Source organism: Terrapene carolina, unplaced genomic scaffold, assembly GCF_002925995.2.
Source record: "Terrapene carolina triunguis isolate 2854851 unplaced genomic scaffold, T_m_triunguis-2.0 Scaffold130, whole genome shotgun sequence".
Classification (NCBI taxonomy): domain Eukaryota; kingdom Metazoa; phylum Chordata; order Testudines; family Emydidae; genus Terrapene; species Terrapene triunguis.
This window is the reverse complement of record NW_020664481.1, coordinates 39,836,575-39,856,548: the sequence shown is the minus strand read 5'-3', so window position 1 is coordinate 39,856,548 and position 19,974 is coordinate 39,836,575. Positions and strand designations below refer to the sequence as shown.

The 19,974-nt window shown below is 42.7% G+C and overlaps 1 protein-coding gene across 2 annotated transcripts in view; it reads left to right on the top strand.

Annotated features, from left to right (window-relative positions):
• The window catches only part of LOC112103884 (protein BEAN1), a 109,087-nt gene that overhangs the window by 76,016 nt on the left and 13,097 nt on the right, over positions 1 to 19,974 (top strand). For both annotated transcript variants that reach the window (XM_026652818.2, XM_026652817.2), the window contains one exon: positions 5,605 to 5,746. In XM_026652818.2, coding sequence (XP_026508603.1) covers positions 5,605 to 5,746 — 142 coding nt within the window. The remainder of the gene's footprint in view (positions 1 to 5,604; positions 5,747 to 19,974) is intronic.

Below are 19,974 nucleotides of genomic sequence, written 5' to 3'. Positions count from 1 at the left end.
ACCTTGAAAATTGCCCCTTTGTTTTCTATAGAAGTGAAGAGTTCCTTGTAATGGTGCTGCCCTGGCAACACGGCAGGACATCTGGTTACATTAGACTTTAAGCCCCTTCCCAGCAGCACTAGTCATCCCACCTCCTACCACCCAAAAGTGTCCCCATTTTTTCTTCCTGTGACCGAAATCTTTTGTGATTTCAAAGTATATGAGATATGAAGGGGCCCAGGATGACTTTTTGGGCCATTTTGAGACTGCAGATCAGAAAAGCTTGAGAGCCAATTACACCAGAAAAACCAACAGAAGATGTGCTTCTGTAGTTAAAAAGGGAAAATATTAGGGATGGATATAAAAAGTGATCCCATTGGCCAGATCTTCCACTGCTGCAAAGCACTGTAGCTCCACTGAAGTTGAGGATCATTTAATTTAAATGGTGCATTGGCAATTTACACCAGTGAAGGATCTAGCCCCACAAGTTTGCAGTTTGTCATAAGACAGTTAATTTATATATTTTTTAATTTTAGTTAGTTATTCTCAAGGGGTTGTTCATTTAGGATTTTACAAGAAAAAAAAACTCTAAAGGTTATAATTTGGAGGAAAAGCCACTTACCAAAAACAAATATACCCTGTTTTTGGAAGATGCCTCTCAGGCCACTTAAAAGTACATTGGACCAAAACTTGGGCCTACTGAGGTAATTTACAAAGCTCCCATTGAAATCAATGGGGCTTCAATCTGGGGCAGTATTTCTCATCTTCATTTTAATAATTATTCATTTTGTGTTTGATCTGTGTTTAATAGAGAAGTGTCTACAGTCAGCTTCTTCAAATAATTCAAAAATTGTCAAGGTTTTTGGACCCCACCTTAGAGTCAAATTTTTCACCGCTTTTAGAATTGCTATATTTAATAAATAAATAACCAACCTTAGTCCATTGGAGATAAATTACAAGCAACGTCTACTGTTTTTGTAAGACCTATTTTTTTTCTTGCTCTTTTTTCTGGCTTTGCAGCAATTAGGGCACTAATCCCTGAGCTGTACAGTTACTGTATCATCAGTAAAGCTGGTACACAGATGTTTTTAATTATAAGGTGTTGTATATTATATAAGATGAAGTTGTCATTGTTTAAACAAAAATGCCTATGTTAATATTTGAGCTTCATACCAACACAGAAGGTGGGGGGTGGCATCAAAGCCCCCAGAGAAAAGGACAATCTAAAGAAGAAAGCTATTTTCCCCATCTACCACCTGATTATTAGAAATAAGTGTTAAGTTGTACAAAAGAGCTTAGCAGCATCTTTTAAGAAAAAAATCAAAATAATAATAATCTTGAGCTCAGTAGTGCTCATCTGCCTATCTTAAGGTTTTACCTTAGCAGCCATCACCATAGCATCTGGGCACATTTCCATTGGCTCCAGTGGTAGCACCGGGAATTTGGCTGACTACGTTTACTAAGCATAGGAGAGGTGTAGTAAACAGGGACAGCTCCAGGCACCAGCGCACCAAGCGCGTGCCGGGGGCGGTCTGCCGGTCGCCATGAGGGCGGCAGTCAGGCGGCCTTTGGCGGCATGCCTGCGGGAGGTCTGCCAGTCCCGTGGCTTCGGCGGCAGGTACGCCGAAGGCGCGGCACCGGCGGACCTCCCGCAGGCATGCCGCCAAAGGCTGCCTGACTGCCATGCTTGGGGTGGCAAAATACATAGAGCCGCCCCTGGTAGTAAACATGGTGCCCTGAATTAATCCCTGGTGGAGTTCCACCAGTAATAAGTTAGCCTATTAAAATGACCCTGAACAATGAATTGAAAATGTACACAGATGAAAACTGCTTGAGGAAGGCACAAACAGTCCCCAACTTGTTGAAGTATGTCCCAACCCCTATCCAAAGAGATCACTACTCTGATAGAGACCTCCCTCAAAAGAAAAATATTGATCCCTATATACAGTCACAGCCCTAATTCATGGATCTATGGCGATTTGCTTCATTAGAGGGCACAAATTATATTCTTATCTTTTCTATCTACAGCTCAGAACACCTTTAGGAAGTTTACATCACTATTTTGAGTTTCAGACAAGTCTTCTCAGGGTAACCCATAGCTATGAAGATTTGCAGAATGTGTTTGTGGTAAAGAAAAGCCTAATTTAAATCGGATATCAAAGCAGTGGTGCCGGCAATGAGCGCAGACCCCAGGGCCAGATCCTCAACCAGTGTAAACTGGCATAGTTCCACTGGCTCTGATAGAGCTATGCTAGTTGATATCAGCTGCAGATCTGGCCCTTAACGGAGTAATCATTGCAAGGAACCACTTTGCAGTGCACCTTATAGATATCTTAACAAATGGGAAGCAGGCACACAGTTCACAGTAGCTACTTTTTATTCACAAATGAATTTTTATCCACACTATTTTTCTACATCAGTGAGTTAAACTGCCTCTGTGAAACATGACTGCCCTTGTCAGCTCACAAAAAAAAACAGGCCTAGCCTGCCTCTGAGTAATGCTGACATTCCATGAAGTGCACCTGGTTGTGGAGTAACCACCTGCAAAAATCACATTGTGGATGATGTCTCTGACATAAAACCAGACAGGCAATAAAATCATCATCTTGTTGGCTCCTTAAGGGAATCAGGGACAATTTGTCCTGGTTATTTTTGTTCATATAGAAAAGCCATAGGAAAACTACAGAAGATTTTGAAAGCTCTGTCTGCAGCATTTGTGGTGCTACTGTACATGAAATTGTGACTAGCTTTACTGGTAACTCTTACAGGACAAGAAGGGAGGTCTGACAACTACCATTAGAGCTGGGGAAAGAATACAGAAGTTCTTTATTAGACTGATTTTGCCTCTGTTCACAAAGGGGAGGGCTGGAGTTGGAGCTGTGTGGGGTGGAAGCATCAGGTCACTGGAGACCTGCTATTGTATTCAATTTCCTACTTAGTCCCCGGGAACTCCCTTCGTTCTAGCTGCCACATGAGCTGAGCTGCCAGGAAAAGCTGCAGGGGGTCCTGGATAGGTGCATAGACCACCTGCAAACACTCTTCCCTTAATAGAAAAGTCTGGAAAAGACACCCCCAGGGGAATCTTACAGAGTTTACCTCCCTCTGTAACAAGCCCTATCCCATTTATACCTAACACAATCCATTCATTTTCACTCTACTTCACCCTTCATATTCGTACCAGAATTTTTTAAGGTTACCCTGGCCTCTCCTAAACTAGTGGTTAAGCAGTGTTCTTACAGATGTCCGGTTTTTTAGATAAGGCTAGGTATACATTAGGCAATATTGACAGGAAAACAGCTTAAAAATTATGTACCTCGTAGGCCTACTGTTCCCTCCCCTTCCCCCCACAATCTTATTTTAGTGCATTGATTTATATATTTGCTGAAGCTAAGATCAGACCTTATTGCTCTGAGTAACTCTCCTTCAACAGAACATGGTGCCTTTAACAATAGCTATGTATTTCTTGGCTCACTATATTGATCAGATGCTTCATTATTAAAAATATGTTGGCCGTTCTGCCTAAAAATTGACTTGACCTTTTATCACTGATCCCTTCATGCTATGGATTGCAGGGGGTAGGTATTTTTATAGATGTTACTCTGATGCCATCACTTCAAACTTTTACACACCCACGCGCCAAAAGAAACACAGTATTAGCTTTCAACAGCAGGAGGAATAACTGCATAATTTACAAATTACAACCCTGGTGTTCACTTTTCATTTTGTGGGACCTTTCACGTGAGCTGCCTATTCAACCCAAGCCTTATTTTACTACCTACCAAAAAAGAAACCCCCACTTTTGTTTTTACTTTCAAACTACAATTATGCAAAACAGTGTTTTATGAAGCAGCTCCCTACAAAATCTCTAGGAAGCCGTTAGCATTGTACTTTTTGAAATTACACACAAATATAGTTACTTACTGTGGGAATTAAACAAATGAATTGTGTAATCAGTTACCAATGGAAGTAGGTGTGGGGAGGGTGGGGGAGGGCTACTGTCTAGGCACTGGTGGGTTTGGGGAAAGAGTCCCTGACTAGGCTTCTCTGGGCACCAGGTTGCCCCCAATACCGTTAAGTTAATTCAGACCAGATGAACTCTCCCCTACAGTTCAGTTACATTTAGCCATCCTCACCCATCTGCAAGGCTCCACAGCTGTGGCCCCAGAGGGGCTGGCTGCTAGCTCCTCCTCTTCTCCCCTCCCATCTGTGGGGCAGAGAAGGTCCCAAGCTGCTCAGGAACAGATTGTTTTCCATAAGGGAGGGAGGGGGTTGTAGGGCAGCCAGCCAGTGAAGCCTCCCAGCATCTCAGGGCCTGCTCCCCCTTCCCTTCCCAGAGTAACCTCCTCACCCCTGCCCTACCAAAAACCATCAGCTCCTGACTCCCCTCCCTATGGGCCTCTCTCTGGTGCTTGAAGAAAAAGGTAGAGGGGCCAGGAGCCTGGAACTGCTGGAGGAGAATCATCTCCCTTTCTTCAGCCAGCCATCCACTGCTGCTCCTCTGGCCCTGTGGGACACAGCCAGAGAAGCAGAGGCGATGCCAAAGCTACACCACAAAGTGGTGCAGCTGAGAAGTCTGGGTGTAGGCCGTTCACCTGCCCACACAGTCTATGCTGGTATTCGCTCAGTTATGCTACTAACCCGTCTCAGGGACAGCCTATGTGCAGGCAAGCCCAACACTGACTGCAGAGAAGAAAGTGCCACCAGTTTATCTCTTGCCTCTTTAGATTTTGGCACACTCTGAGGTGTCAAACTTCCAATGGAAGACTACACTCCTTTACACAGCACTCCCTGCTTGTACCCTGTTTGAACCAGTTTCCTGATATCTCTGTGGGAGCCACATAACTGCAGCTCTTCTTTTCTTTTTTCAGTCCCATTCTCCAGTTTCTTTTCCTCTGTGAGTCCTAGTGTTAAGGACTCAAATTAAGGGTATGTCTACGTTGCAATCAAAAGTGTGACTGCAGCACATGTTGACATACTCATGCTTACTTTGATCTAGCTAGTTCAAACAATAGCAGTCAAGCCATGGCAGCATGGGCAGCCACACAGGTTTGGCAAGCCCATTCAGGACCCAGGATGTGTACTTAAGCTGCTATCCCTGTGCTGCTGCAGCTTTACTGCTATTGTTATTCAAGCTAGCTAGATCAAACTAGCTCAGATGTGTGCCTAGTCTGCAGTCACACCTCCGACCACAGTGTAGACATACCCACAGGTGCCTAAAGTTAGGCACCTAGCCCCTTATTTAGGCACCTACATAGAAGTGATCTGGTTTTCAGAGGTGCTGAATATATGCAGCTCCCAATAACTTCAGTGGTTATGGAGAAGCAGTGCTAACATTTGAGATTGTGTACAAACCTTGTATTCTATTTGGGTAGAGCACTGATGACACTGACAATTTGGGGAGTTGCATGGGGTGTATATTCCTAGCTCCACACCATGATACACAGTAGCTTGAATTTAGTTGGCAGCCATCCCTGACAGGGAATTGTTTTATTTCCTTAAGACCTGCTTGCCCTAAAACACTAACAATCCTGCTGTCTCATTTGTGGACTATAGGTATAAATTATGGCAGATCAGCAGAGAAGCCACCATGGAGAAAAGACTCAGTATTAATTGCTTGTTTTATAGCTCCAGATGGCTTCTCCTACGGTGGCTCAATTGGAGAACTGAGATCCACCTGCACAGAGGAGTTCCCACCAGCTTTTGACTTTGGTTCCTACATGGAGACTCTCTCTCAGGTCAATGTCATGTATCCTGACTCACCTCCATGGTAAGCACATTTCTGGGTTTCTGCCAGCCCTTTTTATGGTTATTTACATATTATAGGTACAGGAGTGGTAGTTCTTTTTGCAAAAAAAAAAAAAAATATGTTGATTATATTTGTATTTTGCTGATTGAGCCTCTGTGAAAAGGGACTGTTCCCTAGTTGTAAGTAAATACTCTAAGTACTCCAAAAGAGGCAGTATAAATATATTTGGATAATAATCTTTAGTATAAGGTAATAAAATTAACAAGGACAAAAACTTGTAAACAGAATGTTTTGGCCACCCTGTTGTGTATAGTAGCTCAATATCCTCAAATTGTGTTTGAGAAGACCTTCCTGGGAGTTCTTGGGGCCACCAGAACTAACCAGACACATTCCAAGATGGAGAGAATTGGATCAATGGCAGAGAAAATGAGCCATGATCAGATATCTTCAGTTGCAAGTCCACAAAATGGAAATATGCAAGAACCTGGTAAATAGGTACCACTAAGTCAGAAGACAGATAAGGTGAATAGACATGTAGGTAGACATACAGCAATACGATCAATGTGCAAGACAGTTCCATGATTAGTACATGATTTGACCAGCGTTTTGCCTGCTGGCACTGCACTTGCTACCTGCTCTGATTGTGCTATGGGGGAAGGAGGGGGAAGCAAACAGCCAGCTTTAACCCATAAACCTGTTTTACAGTGGTTAGATCTCTATTGCTTCTGGCTCTGGCATCCATTTTGCCGTTTGTTGATCCCTCCAAAGGAGCTATTAACTATCTCAAAGCCATACCAAGCAATAAATGCTTCTTTCCTGATATGTTTTTTTCAAAGCACTTAAACTAGAAGTGTGAAATCAACCAGAACCCTGCATCTAAATCCACAGAACTGTACATAAATCCACTTACAAGTATACATTGCTCTAGGGCCCACTGCTGAAAACCCTTACTGATCAAAGCATATCCACTGACAGCAATGGGACAACTTATATGTGTAAGGTTAGCTGTTCAGTTTGACCCAGCTCAGTACAAGGAAAAGAGGGTTTTTTTATTAGCAGATAGTTTGCACGGGATTGGATGCGCCATCCTCCACTGTCAGAAAGCTTAACTGGCCCCTCAAGATATCCCTTGCATAAGGGGAATTGCCAGGTGACACACAGTTGCCATAATAGTTCTACACCATCCCTTTGGCACAGGGGTGCATGACAGGAATATCTCTGAGCTTTGGCAATCCCCAGCTGCATTTGGGCTCCTGGGGCCAAGAGCAACTTTGTATCATTTAGAGCAGCCCTCAGGGTGCTCTACACTGGTCTACACTGTACTTAGGGACCAGCCAGCACCTTGATAGACCAGGATCAGAGAGGCAGAAAAGTGGCTAACAACCACTTTCCCATTCCCTATCCCAGTCCTGAGCTGTACGAAGTGCAGCTGTTGTGTGGCCCAGTCTCACTATCACAGTAGTTAAATATTCAAGGCAGAAAACACTGAATAGTTTTGACAAATATTCAAAAACTTAAATTTTATATCTTAGCAACATGGTTGGGGCCAAATCTCAGGAAAAATAGAGTTTAGCAGATGGTTCAAAGTAAAATGTGGAGAATTATGTAGTGAGGCATTTAAGCTTTCACTGAATGCATTATATATTGCTGTGTAAACTTCAGTTCACAAAAGGGTTGCAATACAGAATACAAAAATAGTATGATGGGTAAGTGTGACAGGGCGCAACTCACCACCGCAGCACCCCCTGCTGGCCATCCTGGGAATTAGTTTGGGGGGGGGGGTTGCCAGTATGCCCTCCTCAGGTGGTGTCTCGACCGTCGTCTCGGCTGTCTCCACCTCTAAGACCCACGTCGCTCCCCGGACAACAGCATCCTCTTCTGGGCACAGCCCTTCAGGGGAAACCAGCTATCTAGTCCATCCACTTGCCACTGTGGTCTACTGCAGCCTTCGGTCTAGCCCGTCACCTGCAGTCCGAATACTGGCCACCCCTTCTGTGGCAAGTGGGGGGAAAGGGTGGTCTCGCCTGCTACTTCAGGCCCCGACCCAAGGGCCCTATAGCTGGCAGCCACGTCCTGCTGCTGCTCCTCCAACTCCCATGCCTATTTCCCTGAAGCCCTAGCACCTTCCCAGCCCTTTGTATCAGGGGCCTCAGTCTGGCAGTCCTCAGACTGGAGCACCCTATTGCTACCCTGCCCTATCTAAGGTACTCAGTGCTTCTCCCTTGCACTCCAGGAAGAGGCTGCCCTGCTCTGTTGAGCAGCCCATCTTATATGGGCCAGCCTGGCCCTGATTGGCTGTTCCAATAAAGGTTCTCCTGATTGGCTGGCACTATACGCCTTTTCCTCATTGGCTGCCCCCCGCGCAGCCTCCCCAAGGTGGCTTTAACCCTTTACCTACCTGTGAGGGGCAGCCGCCCCATCACAGTAAGATTCAGTATAGCTACTTTCATACCATGGCCACATGGCATAATGGTCAAGTGTCTATTTTCTGACTAGTAGAGAGTGTTAGAACCTGCCAAGTTATTGTGATTTGGATTGAGGGCTGTTCTCCAAGACTGTGTACTGAGAAGTGCTGTGTTCTACTGGGTTAGGGCTGGGCCTGCGAGCCAGGGGAAGAGAGTTCTAGGTCTAACTTTTATTTACTGTTTGTCCTTGTGCAAGTCGCAGTAAAATTTAAAATATTAAGCACCAACTTTGCTATGTACTAAATAAAAATTTTGAATAATAGGTATAGCAAAATGTCAGGTTAGCTGAATTACTGGAGTTTCTCCTTCTAATTCATAGAGGAACATGTCATGTAAAACTAATCTAGGGCACCAACAAATATATAATGATGTTGTGGCCTAAGCATGAGGGGAAAGGGGTGAGGAGCAGAAATAAATGGCAGCCCAGACTAGGCGTCATTGCATTAACAGCAGTGATAAATTAAAACCTCCCTAGCACATACCTGAAGCAATAGGCGTCTACGGGTGTTCTAATGCCACGGGCAAGCCAGAAAAGTTTGTTTCAGTTCACAATGTTGTTCTAATGTTTTGTCCTGTCAGAGGTAGAAGTGTTACATCACCCCCACATGTCAGTTGCCACTGAGTTGAGCATTCTTGAGCATATTATTTTTTTCTAAAAACATCCATCTGAAAAAGTCCTGGGAGCAAGAGTAGAGCCACTCTATGCCCAAGGGTGACTATAATTGTTTCAGACTATCATTTTCATTATGTTTTGTACTCAGGTCTTAAACCAGAGAGAGAGAGTGGGATTAGGTAGTTTGGTTGGAGAAAACCAAGAACATAAGATAGATTTCCCTTTCTTCTGCGATTAGGGGAGGGCTAAATGTTGTGCTAATCAATCATGAGCTGGAGGAGACATTAACAGCCTCTGCAATGGGTGCATCATTTGTAATCCCAAAGCTAGATAGCATCCCAGGACCCCAGTGTGCCTGAAGTAGGAGAGATGTGACTTCCAAAAGCCACAGCAGTCAGATTATACAAAAAAGCTCTCTGGTATTGCAGGTGAATTTATAAAGCCATGGCATTATTCAGATATGAAAGCATACCCTGAGGACCAATCCTACAAGCCCTTACCCATGCAGATAGCTCTGTTGAAGTCAATGGGACTGCTCATCTCAGTAAGATTTTGCACAATCTGGCCTATGCTACTGGCACCAGGGTAGCAAGCAGGACAATTTCCCTGGGCCCCATGCCACAGGGGGGCCCACGAAGCTAAGTTACTTCAAACATACAGAGTCACTGTGGGTAAATGGAATGTGTGTATTACTGTAATTTAATCTCTAAAAATGGAAATAAAATCACACGTAGAGGCTTTCAAACTGGAGCACGGCTCAGGCTTGGGCCCCGCATGGCATTGGGGTGGGGGCCTGCTCCTTAGTTTCCACCCTGGGCCCCAGCGAGTCTAACGCCAGCCCTGACTGACGCCCATTCTCAGGTTAATTTGCACCAGTCTGAGGGAAGACAACCTCCACATGAGGCAAGGGAAAGGGTTGCTTTGTGAGCAGAGCACAACTTTCCCTAAAAAACAAGATTAGTTCAGCCAAAGAGAACAAGGATCTTGAGGAATTAAACCAAAAACAAAGATGCCCCGAGCAACCAAGAAAAATTACAACTATATACAAGGTAAAAAGTGTTTGCATGTAAGCAGGTAGGAATAAAATTGTACAGCTGCCTACAGCCCCTGAGAGCTGTAGCTCAGGATTGCCAGGGCAGCAGGACAGCCCAGCAATGCCCTTTCTCCTGACTATGCCATCTGCATGGCATAGGAGTAACTAACCTGAGAATCCCACTGCATCAGAGAGATCCTCCTGGGGCCAGCTCAGGCAGCACAAAGCTGTCCTGATGCAGAAGAGTATCTGGCATTGTATATTTAGCTCAAGATCAGAAGAGGAGCATTAGTAGGGAAAAAACAGAACCGAAATACCTGTATATGCAATTTGACCTCTCTCTACATCTCATGAATCTCTTTCACAGAAAGACAAAATTCCACTTGATATCTCAGCTCAAACTGAGCAGTGAAGAGCACAACACCCTAGATTTCCTAGGGGAACAGTCCACAAAAATCAATCTACACTTTGCTATAGTTATGCAAGGTGCCGCATCCACACACAGCTCTCCAGTAGGAGGTCCAGTGAAGAATACTATTTATATAACCTCTAATTGGGAAATTTATAAAAAATGCCTTGGGATGTTAATAATTTAATTGCTTTGATGTCTGAGCTGCAAATCTCATTTAGGGCTCAATTTGATTATCGCTATAGATGCTTTTTCTAATCATTTCTTACATTAGATTTAGAGGAATACCAGGCACTCGGTTTTGTCATAGTCCTGCCACACTCACGGGGCAGTTAAACAGAAGCAGTTTGGTCAATTTGTCTTGACAGCCCTAAATATATGGTGCTCATATCCATAAACATCCCTTTAGGAGATGTAATAACTTGCTAATGAATCTGAGATCTGCGTGAATGTCTGTCAAATTGATTTTACGTGAGAAGAAAAAAAAACTGACAGGTCTTAAACGAAAGAATCAAAATGGTACTTGGATGCACTTGGTAGCCTGTTCCTATCATATACAAATAAGTTTTACAATGCTGGGGCAGTTTTATATGGTGTTATGTCATCCTAAAACATTTGAAGCCTCTGTTACAAAAGAGAGCAAGATATTTACTTCCAAGAACGCGAGCCATTATTGCTGAGAAAGAAGATCCATGCCACTTGGCATAAAGAATCCAGAGCATGGAATTCTCTTCCACAAGAGTTACAAAAAAAGAACCATAACCAAACACCATCAGGATAAAATGCAAGATCCAGCCCTTTGCCAGAGGCAGGGCCGGCTCCAGGCACCAGCTTACCAAGCAGGTGCTTGGGGCAGCCAAGGGAGAGGGGTGGCACCTGCGGCAATTCGGGGGCACTCCCTCTAGGAGTGAAGGACCTGCCGCTGAACTGCCGCCGCCGATCGCGGCGCTTTTCCCCCCAATTGCCGCTGCCAATCGCAGCTTTGTTTGTTTGTTTGTTTGTTTGTGGCGGCAGAAATGCTGGAGCCAGCCCTGGCCAGAGGTCACCCTTCACCATAATATGAATTTGCAGTGTGCAGCAGCAGTTGAAAAAGCTAACAACGGGGCCGGCTCCAGCTTTTTTGCCGCCCCAACCAGCGAAGGGGGGGGGGAGAAACTAAAATAAATAAAATAAAAAGATAAAGCCACAATCGGCGGCACTTCGGCAGCTGCTCTACCGTGCCGCTTCATTCTTCAGCAGCAATTCGGCGGCTGGTCCTTCCCTCTGAGAGGGACTCGCCGCCAAAGACCCGGACGTCCCGCCCCTTTCCATTGGCCGCCCCAAGCACTGCTTCCTGCACTGGTGCCGGCCCTGGCTAACAATGTTAATAACCATTAGAAGAGGGATATATAATAAGACAGAAAATATCATAATGCCACTATATAAATCCATGGTATACCCACACTTTGAATACTGCATGCAGTTCTGGTAACCTCATCTCAACACAGTTATACCAGAATTGGAAAAGATACCGAAAAGGGCAACAAAAATAATAAGGGGTATGGAACAGCTTCTATACGAGGACAGATTAAAAAGATAGGGACTGTTCAGCTTAAAAAAAGATGACTAAAGGGGGATATAATAGAGGTCTATAAAATCATGAATGGTGTGCAGAAAGTGAGTAAGTGACTTCAGTGGGCTTTGAACCAGATCCTTTGCCTCTGTTTCACAATTTCTCCTGTAAAATGAGTCTAATAATATCTACCTCAAATAGATGCTGAGAGATGTCATTAACGTTTGAAATTCAGCAATAAAAGGCACACTGTGGGTGTGAAACTCAGAATCAGCCTAACTCTGCTCCTATTTGAGTAAAATGGTAAAATTCCCATTGACTGCCTAACTGATCATATTGAGAACACTGAGCAGTTTTTCAAAACTGCACCATAGAAGTGCCAATTATTATTAAATGCAATATGCTGCAGCACTAATAGCAGCAATACCTCATAACCCACTGGCACCCCAAGATTTTCTAGCGAGAAATCCATTGCACTATGCAGTATGGCCACAATAAAGTTAAGAGGCCCTTGAAAGTCAGAACTGAAAAAAGTAAGATAGTTACCCTCCTAGAAAAAAAAAAATCCTTGCTGAGTTCTCCTCTGGTTTTCCACTGGCTAGAAACATGTTACCTACCAAACTGGATATTTCTGTCACCAGCTGGAAAACTCATTTTTAGATTAATCAAAACAAAGCCCTTTCCTAGAAGCATGATCCTATTCAGAACTTTACACACTCACCCATCATAATGTGGGTTATTTTTCAGTCGTCCTCAGATATGAGAGGACACTAACAACCACAGTGATGATATATTAAAATGAATATTGGTGTCTCTTAGGATGTTTATATCCCCATGTGAGGCCTGGAAGTTCTAATGGAGGTAAATGCATAATGGATTATTTTAAGGCGGCACAATTTTCTTAATTGGTTTTGATTACTGTAGCAGTGCCCATAGCTTCACTGTCATTTATAATGGTAATGCAGACACTCACTAAACACTGCTTATCAAGGGTTTATCATTTGTACGTAAAAAAATTCTTTCCAGGCTGAAATTTGTCACACAAAATTTTCATCACAAAATGATTGACTTTCTTTGGAACATATTTATTTTAATTGCTTTGGTAATTTTAAAGCTGCATGACAATATACAAAATAGCAATTTATCTAGTTAAGATACTGGCTTGCATGTGCTTCCATTCCATTTAAAAGCTCTCATTTGACAAACAATCTTTAATATTTAATACCTTATTTTTATAAAAATTTTAAATGTCCATGAGCCACAACTGTTTTCTGCTAGACTTTTTTCCCCTTCCATGCATATTGCAAAGTAAGGCCCCAGTCCAGCAGCTTTTAGTCATCCAGATAATCCCACTGAAAACACGAGCCTAATACTATTTGTTAGACTCCAATAATATACTACACACATCCCCCAGGATTGGAGGACTGGATCCCAAGTACAGTACTTTGTCAGTATGACTGTTCTAACTACATCTTGAATGAAAAATGTCTACAATCAACTTCAATTTTCAAGAAGAGAAGTTTTTTAGCTGACTATTAACTATGCGAGAACAGAGACACAGAAAACTTAAGTGACTTACACCGGACCAGTCTTTTGCAGAGATAGGAACAGAACCCATACTCAGGTATCTGCTTGCCCTATACCTCCCACATCTTTCTACTCTTCAGAGTCCCGGACAGTCTAAAATGGGCATTACCATCATTATTTGGTTTTGGTCACTACCAAGATGCAATCAGCACTTTCTAAACAGAGATCAGGTACAATCCCTGCCCTGAAGAGCTCAGAATCTAGACAGTGCACACACTTACCACAACACCAAGTTTCACAGTCAATTTCCTGTAAGTAGGATCAGAGTTTAACTTGCCTCCTCCCCTCACCCTTAACATTCATGGATTCTCTCACTGTTTAGATTCCTTTTCTCTGAATATTCTATGTTCTCTAAGATCTGTAACAGCTGCTGTTTATAATACTATTTTGTAAAAAAAAAGACACCAAAAGTCAAAAGAAGGGGACTCATTACCAACAAGGCTAAAGAAACAGCCATTTTCCCACACTGCTCTGCATTTAACTGCTCTTTGTTTTTCTGATTTATTTTTCTTTCAAGTGTCTATTTTCCCACCTGTGAGGATTGGGGCTCCCCTGAGTCTCTACCAGACCCCAATTCAGGTTGTTTGTAACGTCCATCCCATTTGTAGCATACAAGGGATTTTCCCAAACAAAACAAAACAAAAAAAAAGGAAGATCCTAGTCGGTCTCTTTCCCTTGAGAGAGGGGGTAAATCAGAGTAAAAGAAAGGCAAAGGTGGTCTGTCCCTCAGGCAGTCCTTTGGAGTTACCCCTTTGGGGCTTGGCTTATCAGCTAGTACAGTGTCTTTAATTAGGGTTTACCTCCAGCCCCTCCTCTTGGGGTACCTGCTTTATAGCTGATCCATGCCATTTCAGGGGCAGCAAGGCCTACAACTGTCTCCCTCTTAGCTGATCTGATTCGGAGGGTCAGTAGTACAAAAGTCTTCCAGTTCAGACCCCCCCCCCCCTCTCTCATGGGGCGTTGGTGTCCCTCTTTAAGCTCTCCGCCCTCCAGGCAGTGCAAGCCTTACAGGTGTGCCTGATTAGTGCTAAACCAGCCCAGAAGAGCTAATTAGTCTCTTCTCTACTAGAGTGAGAGTGCACCTTCACACCACCTTTTTATTTAACTTCAGTTAAGCTTTCCAAAAGTCTCTTGAGTCTCACAAGCTTATTCACTCAGAGGAGATAGCTAGTTTCTCCCAGTTCTAGAAAAGAGAGTCAGTATTCCTTAAAGGAGAATTTTCTGTTTGGTTATAGCCGCCTGTGTTGTGCATGTGTGGCCAGCTTATTGAGAAATTGATCTGACTGCCAATAGAAGAACACCCATTGATTTTAGTGAGTGCTGGATCAGTTTCTCAAGCCTCAATACTGCATGGCTGGGCATGCCATCAGTTCTTGTTGAAATCAACGTGGATTGAGAGATCTCAACACTTTATTGGCTGGCACTCGTCATTCCCAAACCTTTACAGCATGCTGACAATGGCATTGCATTAGAGTCACACTATCATGATTCAACCTTTTCAAGTCAGAGGATCATCATATCCCCGGAACCATCAACAGAACTGGAAGGACAAGTCATTGATTCACCTCTAATTGAAGTCTTATGTGTCCTGCTCTTGCTTCACAGTTTTCCTTTGTTTACAGTTTGTCTTTCACTCAACTTCTGGGTCTAGCATTAGTGAGACTGTGTTACTAGATGTCTCTAAGTCATGGTACATGAATGTCTGTGCCCTGTCGAAGGGTGCTGTAGATTTGCTGGAAATGAGGTAATGGCAGAATAATGACACTGTTAATTATCACTTCTTTTTTCCCCTGCTTCAGGGCCAATCATACTAAAAATCCTGACCTATTATTATTGAATCTCAGAGAAAGATGGATATTAATATGATGAGGCTGTAGCTGGGAGGGCAGAAGCAACATGGGTGTATTACAAAGGTGCATGTTACAGGTGTTATGTCAATGGATACTGATATCTCCAGAAAGGGATCGAATAGTTATTCAAATAAAATAGACTTTCATGACTTCATTATAGACTAAAGTTTGATAATTAAATCAGGTGGATGGTGACGCAGAATCCATAACTGCTATGGTTTACATCAAGTGGCACAGGCGGGTGGTGACTTTTAATATGGCCAGCACTTCCAATGGATGCAGCACTCCACAAGCACCTGAAATCTGTCCATACGGAGTGGATTTTTTTAAAACTTTCTTTGCATTTGAGAAAATAGTACGTTAATGCTTACTCAATCACCAGCAAAATAGAAGCCTATACTAAAAACAAGATCAAAATACATTTAATAGATTTTTTTAAATCACTCAGACATTTCAGGTGTAGATTGTCTCTATTTAAAAATATGGACAAGTAGGAAAAATCCACAGTCCAATAGCATAAAAAGTTTCACTGATAGATAAGAGCAATGCTATCACAAATTGACATTTCCTTTCCTATGATGATCAATAGCCCCCCAACATGCCTTTCAAGATCCATAAGTCCTACACATGCCTATCACAACCTGTGGTGTACTTCAGTGGTTCTCAACCAGAGGTCCAGGGCCCCTGGGAGGCCATGAACAGGTTTCAGGGGGGCCGCCGAGCAGGGCCAGCATTAGACTCGCTGGGGCCCAGGGCAGAAGGCTGAAGCCTAGGGCCCTGAGCCCCGCCACCCGGAGCTGAAGCCAAAGCCTGAGCAATGTAGCTTCACGGGGGCCCCAGGCAATTGCCTGGCTTGCTACTCCCTAACGCTGGCCCTGACTTTTATATGCAGAAAACCAGTTATTGTGGCACAGGTGAAGTTTTTATAACATGTTGGGGGGAAGAAAGAAAAAGGTTGAGAACCCCTGTACCTTATGCAGTAACTCAAATGCCCCAACAACAAGTATGTGGGTGAAACCAGACAATCACTATGCTCTCAAATGAATTCACACAGGAAACTGATAAAAGACGAAAAGCTCTATCCAGGGGTGAACACTTTTCACAAAGTGATCGCTCTGCATCTGACCTCTCAGTCCTTGTCCTCAACGGAAACCTGCACAACACCTTCAAAAGACAACTCTGGGAAATTAAATTTATAACTCTACTGAACACTAAAAACCATGGACTTAACAGAGACACTGGTTTTATACCTCATTACAACAAGTTGTAACAAACTGTACTGCCTGCTAACCCTTAACTGTACACTTCATTTTGAGTGATCTCCAACAGCATGTATGACCCCATTTGCTTAACACTGTCCCGCTTTATATTTAGTTTGAACACTCTGGTTATCTTCTCCAGACCTGAGGAAGAGCTCAGTGAAGCTCGAAAGCTTATCCCTTCCACCAACAGAAATTGGTCCAATAAAAAATATTACCTCACATACCTTGTCTTTCTCATATCTTGGGACCAACACGGCTACAATAACGCTGCAAACATTTCCTCATGACAGTTACACATAACAAAACTGTATATCAATTTTAAGAAGAAACACTCAAGAGGAAATAATGACATTGATTTTCAAGCCACTGTCCTATAAACCCAAGGAGTTATAAAATCAGATGAAGCACCATCACCATCCAGACCACTCAGGTTAGCATCAGTCACATTACAGCTTTTCTTTTCATGTTCATTTTAGGAAGTCACAGCATTTTCAATCGAGATTCAGCTTTCCTTTATTAGGCAGCAACATCATGTAGACATCCTTTATTTTGAGCTTAATGTTGTTAACAGAATTATTATCTAGGCATGGGTGTGTGGTTCTGTTTACTAGATTTTAAAAGAAAAGAGTGGATCTCCAGCTAAGTTACACTAATATGACACAAGTAACTTCAGTGGATTTATGCCAATGTACTGGCGTGGAGAATCAGGCCCAGTGTAAGCTAACAAGGAGCCCTGTATATTTCATAAATTTTTAATCCTTTTTGAAGCACCCCTTCTCCCCCCATCACCAGATTATTTTAATCAGCTTGTTTGTTTCTTAACAAATTCTGCTAGCAGAACCCTCTTCTCTTCCTAGTGAGAAGATCATAATTTATGAATGACAACCAGTTAAATAAGCTCTTTTGTGTTTCCTTGGCAACAAACCTATCTTAATACTCATTTCAATAAGACTTGACAAAATTATGGAGTGATTCTTTCCCCCCCTCTCCCCCGCCCTTTAGAACAACTACAACATTTTGAGTTAACGGGGTCAGCTTAGAGATCCACTGCATTTTTTTTAAAATCAGAAAGTGATATTTTTCCTTTGGAGAATAAATTTGCTTCTGCTAAGGATGGAGGTACCAGAAATCATCCACCTTTCCTCTCCTTATGATGAATAAGATATCATCTTTTAAAAGATGATGGCAAAGAGAAGGCTAAAAGAAGAATGAAATTATCATTCTGTCAGAAACCAGGCCAGAGAAATATAGATTAAAGCGTGCTTCAAGGTCAGTGACCCTCTTCCCTAGTCAGGAATGCCTTGTACTGTATCTTAATGTGCTGCAATTAAGAAAATAATGGATAAAAGTAAATGCTTCATAAAATGCTGTAACTGAGGAGTCAGGAAACGAACGATTAACTGATTCTGCAAATTCTTTCAGGGAGGACAACAGCAGCATTCAGGAGAGATGCATGTGTAATAAATTCCCATGATCCCAATTCATTATGTTGCAATAACACAGTCATTCCCAGAAGTATATCTTTTTTTGCTTAGAAGGATTTCTCTGTATGTATGCAACATTGAACCTCATGTGCAGACTATGTTTTTAAAGGTACAATAACTTTGAAATGTTCGTAACTTAACAAAACTTTAGGGTTGTTCTTTCAAAAGTTTACAACTGAACATTGTCTTAATACAGCTCTGAAACTTTACTATGCAGAAGCAAAATGCCTTTTAACCACCTTAATTTAAATGAAACAAGCACAGAAAGTTTCCCTACCTTGTCAAATCTTTTTTTAAAAAATTTTCCCTTATTTTTTTAGTAGTTTAAGTTTAACACAGTACTGTACTGTACAATATTTCCTTTATTATAAATTATTATTTTTTTTTTTTGGTCTCTGCTGCATGATTGCATACTTCCGCTTCCAAATGAGGTGTGTGGTTGACGAGTCAGTTCGTAACTCTGGTGTTCATAACACTGAAGTTCCACTGTAGTAGTTTGAAGCATGAATGTCCAGATAAAAGATCATAGGAGCTAGGGCGACCAGACAGCAAGTGTGAAAAATCGTGACGGGGGGGGAGGGGTAGGTAATAGGAGCCTATATAAGAAAAAGACCCAAAAATCAGGACTGTCCCTATAAAATCAGGACATCTGGTCACCCTAATAGGAGCATGCAAAATCTGAGTACAATGTTAACAAATATTATTGGTCCCCGGCCAGGGCCGGCTCCAGGCACCAGCGCAGGAAGCAGGTGCTTGGGGCGGCCAACGGAAAGGGGCGGCACGTCCGGGTCTTCAGCAGCCGTTCGGCAGCGGGTCCCTCAGTCCCTCTCGGAGCGAAGGACCCGCCGCCGAAGAATGAAGCGGCAGCGGTAGAGCTGCTGCCGAAGTGCCGCCGATCACAGCTTCATCTTTTTCTTTTTTTTTTTTTCCCACTTCACCGCTTGGGGCGGCAAAAAAGCTGGAGCCAGCTGTCCCCAGCTAATGTCAACTGACACAAGTTTCATCTTCCTAATATCAAATTAGTCTCCGAATGCTTACTACTTTAGGGATTGTGCACTTAAGCCCAATCTTGCCAACACTTACATTCATGCTTAGCTCCACTATTGTAAGTAGTCCCATTGAAATTGATGGGGCTATTCATGGTAGTAAAGTTAAACACATGCGTGTTTACCAGATTGGGGCCCTCCTTTGTAGAATTTTACACCTTTTGACATCTATTTTCCCCTTTCCCCTTATTTAAAAGGAGAATAGACATTTTTTCTTTTATACTGTCCTTTAACTAGGTGTGTAGGATGTCACTAATGTGGTACACATTGACTTTTTTCCCCTGTGGTAGCCACTGTAGAATGCAAACACAGTCCAGTGGGGTATTTCCACTTTGAATCCCAGGGAAAAGCAGGAAGTGCAAAGGAACACAAAAATGAAAACAACCAGGAAAAATGTTAACCACCCTTTTTAATCAACACCAGGTTCCATTTTCTAAGGGTCAGTCTGGTTTTTATTCTATTCAAGCCAGTTCAACCCTTCCCTAGTTAGACTGCTAGGCTGTTGACATTTCTGTTTAACCTGAATGTTGTAAAACATTTTACTCTACAAAATAAATGGAACAAGAGCACCAAGAATAATGTGACTTTTGTTGCTAACATTTAAAAAACCAATTTAAATGCTGGCTGTATGTGAACTCTGGGGAGAACAAACAAGAACCTTGACACTGATTCAGGCAGAAAAGTGAGTTGGAATGCATGGCATGACCGAGGTCTGAGTGAACTGAGCTCTTGACAAATCCTACACACCATCTCAAGTTTAGTTAAGGTATAGAACGGGCAGCTAATATCAAGAACGGGCACTGACTCATCTTAGTATAGTTATTTAGATGGCTGTAAAATGAAATGTATACTGTCTTACTAGGGAAGTAAAAGGATAAATAGAGCCAAGCTTGAGAATGCTGATTATAATGTAGAGAGACAAGGTGGGTGACATTATATCTTTTATTG